This window comes from Pleurodeles waltl, chromosome 4_1 (assembly GCF_031143425.1).
Source record: "Pleurodeles waltl isolate 20211129_DDA chromosome 4_1, aPleWal1.hap1.20221129, whole genome shotgun sequence".
NCBI lineage: Eukaryota > Metazoa > Chordata > Amphibia > Caudata > Salamandridae > Pleurodeles > Pleurodeles waltl.
Genome location: NC_090442.1, coordinates 709072997 through 709083581, shown reverse-complemented (window position 1 = coordinate 709083581; position 10585 = coordinate 709072997). Strand labels below are relative to the sequence as shown.

The window sequence follows — 10585 nt, the reverse complement described above, 5'->3', positions numbered from 1 at the left end:
ACACGGGGAAGAGTGCAGCCTCATAGAGGCAAAGCAGCACCCGCCACAAAGTGACTCTTCTTAGCATCAAAACTGCTCACATTCAACACCTGTGGGAGGATGAATAAACACTTTCCTCAGGAGTGGAGGAAGATAACAGACAATTGGATCATAAACATCATAAAATATGGACATTGCAGAGAACTAATCAAAACACACCGGGCAAAAGGACCAACAAAATAGGTCCTCTCAAAGGAAGAAACATCACGTCTACTGAAGGAAGTAGAGGATTTGTTGGGGAAGGAATTCATAGAAAAGGTGCCAAAAAGGAAATCAATCAGAGAAACTGTTCAACATATTTCCTTATAATAAAACCGGATGGAACTCTATGTCCTATTTTGGACTTGCGATTTATAAACATGTTTATAAAAACACAAAAATTCAGGATGACAGCACAGCAGAAGGTTATCCCACGGATTCAAAAAGGTGATTATATAGCAACCATAGACCTCAAGGATGCTCATTTGCACATTCCAATGAATCAGAAGCACAAAAGATTCCTGAGATTTGTCGTCAACAATACTCATTACCAATTCAAAGTACAAGCTTTCGGAACAAAGTCAGCACAAAGAGTATTTTAAAAAATGCGTAGCGGCTACAGCAGCACACTTAAGAAGACAAGGAATTCATGCCTACCCTTATCTAGACGACTGGTTGGTTGGAGCAAATTCATTGAACAAATGCAAAACAGATATTCAAAAATTAATAACAACACATCAATCTAGGATTTTCAGTAAATACTGAAAAATCATCAACAATGCAACAATGCTAAAGTCTTTCTGGGGGGCAAGAATCAACTCATTAGAGGCAAAAGCTTATATATGCGAAAAGAGGGTAGCATCAATACTTCAAGAAACTTGCCCTTACCAGGAGGGTCAGTCTCTGACACTGAGGACTGTGGAGAAAATCCTAGGCAAGATGACCTTGTGCATCCCACTCATTCCATGTGCAAGGCTACATATGAGATTGTTTCAAGAGTGGCTACAAATCCAATTTTCACAATCAGCAGGGAGTTGGAAGGACCTAGTGGTTGTCACGCAAAAAGTTCAGGAGGAGAAGGTGTGGTATAACAGAACACAGTTAATGGCAGGAATACCGTTTACACAACCAACTCCTACAGTGACCATTAGTACAGATGCTTCGCACATTCATGGGGGTAGCACACATGGGATCTCTCAGTGTAAGAGGTGTATGGACAGAACACTGCAGTACAGCATATCAATGACCTGGAACTAAAGACAGTGTTCCTAGCGTTAAAAGCCTTTTAGAAAGAGCTATGTGGAAAATCATAACTGATACAAGCAGACAATGCGACAATGTTTTATATAAACAAACAAGGGGAGAACTCAATAGTTTGTCATGTCAAAATTATCACAGCATATTTGGAAATAAGCAATTTAAAGACAGAGTTACCTGTTATCACTTCATCTCCCAGGGAAAGACAAGGTCCATGAAGACAAACTAAGCAGACAAGTATTATCTACCCAAGAGTAGGAATTCAATCAATCAGTACTCAAACAGTTATTCAAATGTTGGGGTGCACCAAAAATAGATCTCTTTGCAACGCAGACAAATGAAAAATGCCAATACTTCACAGCCAGACACCCACACCACTAATCAATAGGGAATGCCCTTTCGATAAGTTGGCCAGGGATAGTTGCATATGCTTCTCCCCCTAAACCATTGATAAACTGAGTAATCAGCACATGCAAACAGGAGAAGATGACTAATTCTTATTGCCCCTCAGTGGGCGAGACACACTTGCTATTCGGAACATATAGAAATAGCAAAAGAAAACTCCCAGAAACTACCAACATTTCACAACCTGCTGTCAATGAAAGGGAGGAGGGGGCAAGTTCTCCATCCAGAACCAGAAACTTTAAGTCTAGCAGCATGGATCCTGAACACTTAGGCCCTCATTATATTCTTGGCGGGATGCTCCGCTGCCAACAGTGCCGGCGGTCAATGAAAGACTGCCAGTGTTGGCGGCCAGCATCCCGCCATATAATGACGCATGGTGGCTCACAGCCGAGACGCGCCATGCGAGTGGTCGGTGGCGGGGGTAGATGCTGCTCCACCCTCACCACCACATCACTCCATACACCGTCACGCCTATAATGAAGCAGTTATAGGCGTGGCAGTGTTGGGAGAGGTGGTGATGGCGGCGGAGCAGCATCCAGGGAAGCCTGTTCCCTCCTTGAGCAGCGCGACGGAAAAGGTGTCTGAGGTGGGAGGGGTGTGTGTGTGCATGGGGGTGTGCGTGAGTGTATGTGGGGGGAGGGGATGTGTGTCTGAGTGCATGTCTGCGTGTGTGCATGTACGTGAATAGGTGAGTGTGGATGTGGGGGGTTGAGGTGTGGGGGACCTGTATGAAGGGGTGGGGGACGGTGAGGGTCGGGGTGGGGGGACCTGCATGGGGTTTGGGGGGTGGAGGCTGTTCTATGGGATTGGGGGGTGGGTAGGGATTGTGGAAAGGGGGGAGTCGGATGTGCTCACAGTCTGCCCGGCGGTGGACTCTGGTCCTGGCAGTGGGTGTTAGTGAACTGGCTGCCTTGCAGCCAGTTCACTACCATGTTCAGAATATGGCGGTCTGGACCGCCATGCCGTTGGCAGTAATGACTGCCACCACAGCGGTTCAGACCGCCATGTTCATAATGAGGGCCTTAGAGTTTGGTCACCTGCATCTGTCAGAGAAGTCAATGGCAGTCCTCAGAGCAGCAAGAAGGCCAACTATATGAACATGTTATATGGCAAAATGGAAAAGATACTCTCCTTGATGCAAAAGGGTGGGCCTACTACATCAAAATACAAAAGACATTACAGTCCTGAAATATCTTACTCATGTCCTAGATTGCAAACTAACATATGCTTCCTTAAAAGTACATTTAGCAGCTATTGTGCCCTATACAAAGGGCAATATAGGAAGAAGACTCTTTACTTCCCAGTAATTAGAGGGAGAAAAAAGAATAGCACCACTCAGAAGGGGGCCTGCACCAACATGGAACTTAAACCTGGTGCTAACACAAATAAGTGGGAAACCCTTTGAGCCTCTTCACAAGGCATCTTTAAAAATACTCATGCTAAAAACTTCTTTCCTAGTGACAATTACATTACTGCGTAAATTGAGGGAATTACAAGCTCTCAATTTTCAAAAACCTTATCTGCAAATTCACATGGACAGGCTAGTCATAATAACCGACCCACATTTTGTAACAAAAGTAGTTTAACATTTCCATTTAAATCAGTCAATCCAACTCCCAAGTTTTTTCCAAGAACCAAATAACTGCTCAGAAAGTGCGCTACACACTGTGGATGCCAGAACAGCAATCGGGTACTACATAGAAAGAACAAAAGCAGTCAGAAAAACAAAAATTACTATTTGTAGCCTTTGGAGAAAATTACAAGGGTAATCCAGTTACAAAAGGAAAAATTGCAAAATGGATATCTCAAATGATCCAATTGTGTCACTCAATTGCAGGAGCACCATTAAATTACAACCCAAGACCACATTCAACATGCAAAAAAGGGCAACAATAGCTTTTCTAACCAAGATACCTCTACAGGACATTTGTATGGCAGCTATCTGATCATACGTGCATCCATTCACAAGACACTATTGCATAGACATTCAAATGAACAAAGAAGCTCAAGTCAGACAAAGAGTGTTAATGCATTCATTTACAAATTTAAACTCATCTTCATCCCAGCCACTTCAGGATTAAATACTGCTACAAAATGAATGCACAGCATGTGAATCCAGAAAAGATTCACACTACAAAGCAAAATAGTTTCTTACCTGTAGGTGTAGTTTTGCAGCATGAAGAATTTTCTGGTTTCCCCAGAAGATGAGATGATTAAAAAAAAAAAGAATCTGAAGATAGCGACCAACAGGAAGGCTTCTGGGGAGGGCACATGACGTCAGAAGATAGTCCAAGCACCAAATGGTGGTAGTTGGCGACGCCAAACAGCAAACAAAAAAAAGAGGAACAAGAGAAAAGGACTACTACTAAATTGGAGAATTCGGGTCCTAACCACTAGATGGCGGAATATGCCCATCATGTGAATCCAGAAAATTCTTCAAGCTGCAAAACTACACCTACATGTAAGAAACTATTTTGTTCTTTATGAAATATGGCCACCATTTGCAGTCACATCTGGGGCATGGATGGTTGTGACAGCATAAGAAACAAGGGTTTGAATCACCCTGTGCCTGGTAACTTTGTGTGTTGGGGCGTTTACCTCGCGCTCATTCATGTTCACATTTGGCCTTCCTCTGCTATCATTTTTTTAGTTTCCATTTTATCCGTGCTCCCTCCTCAAATTCCTCAGGTGTTTGTGTACTTCTTGTGTTTTTTGTATTTGCCTTCTACTAGAGATGTGCTGTCTTGAATTTAGCTGGAGACATTCTCTGTCTGCATCTTTGCCTTTCGACAGAACAGGAGAGGTTAGTGTACATCTGGCTGAGAATACAATTGTATACTTCAGAATGTTATATTACTAATGCCAGCATTTGCAATCCTCTATCTATACCTTTTCACAGCTCTCCTTTTTTGGCAAGCATCTGTTAACCTATCATTTTCTTTGTTTCTCTCTGAAACAAGGTATTGCCTTTATCAGTCCCGGACTTGAGTATAAGGGGTCAGCAGGGCCTGCCTGCACTCTGGGTTCACCTTATTCCTGACAATAGGTACAGCAACAGACCTACTGATATCCATGTACATGTATCACCAGACGTAAATGCATCCATGCACAAACCAACATCCATACAGTCAGCCACTAGAACTACTACACAGCCTCTCCAACAAATGTCCAACAGCGCAAATAGTTCCATAAATATATAGGCACCAATGTGCATGCAAACACCCATATATAGACCCACACAGTAAGACAGGGAACAGGCAGGTGCACGTGGACAGATAGAGTTGGACAGACAGACAGCGAGAGGTACAGGCAGGCAGATGAACAGGCCTTTAGTTGGTGCTGGTGAGTCAGACCACCCGTTCACTTACTCTCCATGCACACTACACAACACCTTCAGAGACGCGGGTTTTAAGTTGCAAGTCATTATCAATTTTGTTAGTAAAAATTGATCGGCTGACTCAGACAAATATTACAACTCCCGAAATGCACTGATTTGTTAAGTGAAAAAGTGAAAACTGGAGCAGCAACACGATATTTAGTGCACATGCCGAGATCTGGCAGCTCTCGTTGCAGATTTCCGGTTACAGGTGTTTACTGTAACAAATGAAATGTTGAGCACTGAACAATTATTTGGTGTGTACATTTAAAATTATTGTTTTCCTTCTTCGAAACATTTTGTAGCTTGCTACATATAGTACAAATATTTTCTTTTAGTCTTCTCGCATTAAAATTATGTTTGCATTTCAGGAGACTTAAATGCCCCCTGAAATATAGCTGTCTAATGGATGTTGAAACTGATGACTTGTTAGGTCAGTCTGTGCACATATTAAAACTCAAATTTCCATTAAATGTGTTGAATCTTCTAGCATCAATGCTTTCATTTACAAATATTATTTATTTCTGCTAGCGATACTAATTAAGACGGTAGGTGCAGAAATAGGATGTGCTCAGGCAAAAATCCATCCCTTATTCATGATGCTTGCATTCATCTCCCCTTCGGTCAATCAGAGGTCCTTGTGTCTTTAAAAACGCATCCACACCTAAAATTGAGGACGAAATGGCAATTTTGGTTAACCTATGATGGAGCGCGCTGGGTGCTATTCAAGCGCTTCCTCACTTTCCTCACCAGAGCCAGAACGTAGCCACAATGATTGTTGTGAAGAGTATAAAAAGGACAGAATCTTGGTGTAGAAGCGTGGCCTTTTCTTTACTGCAGAAACTGCTATGCAGGCTCAATACGCACTCGGGTTGATAAGGATGATTTCTTTAACAATTTGCTTTGTCCATTGAATAGAAGAGTCGACCTATACAAAAGGTGAATGAGGCTTAACTTAGGATGCAGTCTGAGTAGCACTGTGGCAGCCCTACGTTCCCTCTTCCACATGCTCTGTATTTTGTTCTTCCATCAAGTTGCTATCCACCCTCTCCTTGGTTGCAGCTTGGCTCATCATTGGAATGGAAGAGTTCTCGGTAATGGTTTTCGGTGTATGCCGCTGGTTTCTGAAAGACATTAATTTGAACATTAAAGTCAAAATGTATACTGAGAAAATACCAATGCACGAATGTTTAAGGGTAAGCACAAAAAAGCCCCCCTAGAGCCCTGATTCTGAGATGCACACTAGTGTAGCATAGTAAATAATGTGTGGTAAATCCGTTCCAGTACTATGCAATTATAAATTACGTTCCTTGGGATGAGGAGTTGCTATGTGGAACCCGATTTACTGATTGGAAAACCACAAGTTTTATGAGTTTTAACATATACATTTACCACCTGCTGTGTGGGTGGTGGGGACGGGGGGTAGAGGAGGGAAGGAAATGTAATTTCTGGCATTCTATCCTCCGTCAACCATGAAAAAAATCCAGAATGAGTTTTGCTGCAACAGCAAAATCCAGAATGAGAATGCTGCAACCGCCAGACCCTCCCGACTTTAGTGGGAGAAATTACAGCAGGGTAAACATGTTCCAACACCAGGGACAACCGGATGCAGGAACACCCCCCCATGCTGAATCAAGCATTATTTAATACTTTAACTTTTTTTTCAAATCTGTTTTTATTTTAATCGTTACAACATAATCAAACGATGCAGAACACTAGGCGTTTGTTGTACATGCACATACATAATATCAGGTATTCATTATGGAGGCTGTGGAGGGGGGTAGGTAAAAGGGAAAGGAGTCCAAAATTACTACAAGTTCTTAGACAAATGACATTTGCCGTCAAACATTATCTTCAGTATGCATATGTGTATATTCTCACATCGTCAGGATGCTAAGTTCTGAGAGTGATGGTAATCAAGGCAGCATTCTTGTGACATTTACCTTATATCTGACAATCCTGGATATAATTGTGGTGATGTAATGTTTCCCAGGCTTTACCCATGTACTTGAGTGTGATCCCATAAGTGGTGCTGGCGTCGTTACCCAGGCTCCAATCTCTGTTGTGTTGGGTAGTGTGTCACGCCTTACTGTGTGCTATGGCTGTCTCTGGCTGGGCTATAGATGTGACCTGTTTATCACCTAACACAAGGTGCCCTCTCGCGAGGCGATCTTGATGTGCTAGTTGTCATCTAGTGAACATCAGCTTTCGTAATTCAGGGGGGATGTAAGTCGTTTTTAGCCTCGGCCTCTGCAATGTAGTCCCTGTTTCCACGTCCTGCCACCTCCACACCCCTATCATTCAGTGAATGAAGTACTTGTGCTTCGGCCCCAGCCCACTGTAGTAGCCCTTTTAGCACGTTATTTACACTTGAGGTAGTTGACGCCTTCCACTGCATAGCTATGAGGCGTGTGAATAGGACAAAAGTCAGGTCTATGACCCTATGTAATTGTTTGTCCCCCTTGGGCCTAGTGCGTATGCCTAGTAGGCAGGACTCAGGGGTGGGAAGCAGTGGGTGGTTTGTCAGTTCCCCCGTTAATGTGGTAACTTCATGCCAGGCACGTTGCATGGGCGGGCAGATCCACACCATGTGATAGAAGTTGGCTTCCTGGTCTCCACATCTAGGGCATTCGTGGGGCAACATGCGATAGATCCAGTGATGGGATAAGTAGGCTTGGTGTAAATAATTAAATTGAGTGAAGCAAAATCTAGGGTTGCGGGACACACCCTTCATGTGCTGGAGCACCCCGGCCCAAGCTGACTGAGACATTGGGCTGGGTAGGTCTGCCTCCCACCTGGCTCTAGCTCCCGCCTGGCCTGTTTCTGTACTTCCCAGGAGAGCGCCGTACAGCATGGAGACCACTCTGGTGTGCCCATTGTCTGACAGTAGTAGGTGAAGTGTGGCTGATGTTGGGGGCTCAGTATCACCATTCCGCCATGTGTTTTGTATAAGCTGTTTCATGGCGCAGTAGGTTAGGAAGCGTTCTCAGCCTATGTTGTGAGTGTTCACAATGTCTGCATATGTCAGAAGCGTGCCCTCCTTAAAGAAAATCCCCTATTGTGTTCAGCCCAGCTGCCAGCCAAGGTCCCATTGCATAGTGTGTGTACCTGCATGCCCAGCAGCGGGATCCTGGGGGAGTAAGGCGGTGTTGGGCCCCCTGTACGAATCTACGCCAGCATGTTCGGGCTGTGTCCATCAGGGTGTTGCTGTGTGAGTGAGGGCATGTGTGATCTGACAGCCATGTCAGCACATTCGTGTGACCCAATCTGTCCTGCACCATGCGGATTGCAGCCTGGTTTAGGTAGGACCACTGCCCCGTTGTTGCACTTCGTTCAACACCTCCAGTAATGGACCCGCTAAGTGAGCTGAGAAAGTGGAGTAGTTCTCGGCTGGTAGCCCGTCCGTTCCAGGCGCTTTATTATGGGCTAATTGTCGCAATGTGGTACGGATCTCTTCTATGTCAATGGGCTCGTAGACCTCCATTTTATGTAGGGGGGTGAGTTGGGTCAATGGAAGGGTTAGTAAAGAAGTCTTCTAATTGTGCTGAGGTGGGTATTGGTGCTTCTGCATATAGCATGCAGTGGTAATCCCTAAAAGCTTCATTTATAGGTACTTGGGGGTTGACAATGTTACCCGTCTCTAACCTAATAGCTCCAACGGAGTGTGGTTCTGTCTGCCATTAATCAGCCATGGTAGCAGCCTACTGGAGCGATCGCCGTTTGCATGCAACCTAGTGATATATTGTCTATAGTCATGTCTACGCAGTCGTGAGTCTGCATCCTTATGTTTCACTCGTAATTCTTGAAGCACGTCTGGGTCCGCTTTGCCCTGTGCCACATCTTTTTCCATGGCATGCAAGTCCGTCTCCAGTGCAAGCAGTTCACACGTGAGATCACTTTTGACTCCCCCTGTGGCCGAGAGGCAGTGACCCCGTACAACCACTTTGTGAGCGTCCCATTCTATGGCTTGTGAGGAGGCTGTGTGCTTTCTGTGCTCGAAATAACTGGCAATTCGTTCAGCCAGCTCCTAACGGAATGGAGGGTCCGTGAGTACTGTTGGTTGTAAGCGCCACATTGGTATGCTTCTGTGTGACCTGCCCCACTGGAGACTAATCTTATGCGGGCAGTGGTCCGACAGTGTACTACAATGTATTCCACCTGCAGGACATCTCGCAGCAGGTTTTTGGTCCAAGTATCAGATCTATTCTAGTGTGTGGCGGGTGTACCGGGGAGTAGAAGGAGTACTCCTGTTTTTGGGGATGTTGTAAGCTTCATATATCATGTAGCCCTCTGTCAGACATCCATGAGCAAAGTCCAAGTGTGGTAATTCTGCTGGGAGCCCCGGGTAGAGGAGGGTGGGATCTATCTGTGTCTACATCTGGAATGCAATTGAAGTCGCCTCCCAATATGCATGAAACGAAGGGGTCATGAAAGAGTGTGGGTGTAATGGATGACAGAAATTCTTTGTGTTTTAAATTGGGGGCATAAATACCGGCCAGTGCTAGGGGCTCCCTGTCCAGTGTACCTTCTGTTAGCGCGTATCTGCCTTCCGCGTCCACTGTGACGCGCTATATAGTGTAAGGGACTGCAGATGCCACCCAGATAAGTAACCCATCTGGCGAATGCCGACAGCGTCATGCCGTGAACCGGTCCCCTCCATTTAGTTTTGAGTTTTTGTAATTCCCCTGCACTGAGGTGTGTTTCCTGGATAATCGCTATTTGCACATTGTGGCGTTTCAGGTAGGAGTGTACCCATTGGCTCTTAAACGATGTTGCCACACCTCTCACATTCCACGTTAAGCTATTATATTGTGTGGCTCCCATGTAACTGTGATTGTGTGTTGTTCGTTCAATGCCCTGTCCCGCTTCTATTGCATTATCATGACGCAATGTCTTAAGTATGACCGTGCCTTCATCCCACTGTCTTCCCCACCCACGTCATCCCGTGTCTTCATCCTGGATTCCTTGTTAACATCATAAACCATTTCAACATCAACCGTCTTAGGTCTGTGGCCAACGGGCCTACAGCCAACCCACCATACCCCTGTGAACTTAACAAAGTCCAAACCCGTTAGTGGGTTGAGCGTCGTCCATTCAGAAAGTCATATTGGGGACATGCCTAATCCGGAACTGTGTCCAGAGCCTCTCTGGCCCATTTTTACAAGCTGACCAGATTCCATCGGCCCTCGTCCCCAGCCTTCTTTGGGGTGCACATGCATTTAGCAGTTGTCGGGATTCCTTATTGCAGCTATGCCATTGATCAGTTTTCACAATTTTGAGGTGATTTGAATGTACATGTGTGGTCGTTTGGGTACCCTGACCTGATTCAGACGGATCTCTCTCTAGACTGATTGTCCTCTGGGTCTTGAGTCCTGTACAAAATTGCCTCCCCACTGCGCCAGGAGTTGTCCTCATATAGTCTCCTTTTGTTGCCATCAGTGGAGGCAATGTCACAGGTCCTCTGATGTGCGTGGAGTAATGTCCGGACCCTGTTGGCAGCAAGTTATCGTGCTGTTGGAGTGGCACTCT

At 45.1% G+C, this 10585-nt stretch overlaps 1 protein-coding gene across 2 annotated transcripts in view; it reads right to left on the bottom strand.

The window, feature by feature from the left end:
- Nucleotides 1-3840: 3840 nt before the first annotated feature.
- The window catches only part of IL15RA (interleukin 15 receptor subunit alpha), a 413899-nt gene continuing 407154 nt past the window's right edge, over nucleotides 3841-10585 (bottom strand). For both annotated transcript variants that reach the window (XM_069229273.1, XM_069229274.1), the window contains one exon: nucleotides 3841-6180. In XM_069229273.1, the coding sequence (XP_069085374.1) occupies nucleotides 6045-6180 (136 nt within the window). In that variant the 3' untranslated portion in view covers nucleotides 3841-6044. The remainder of the gene's footprint in view (nucleotides 6181-10585) is intronic.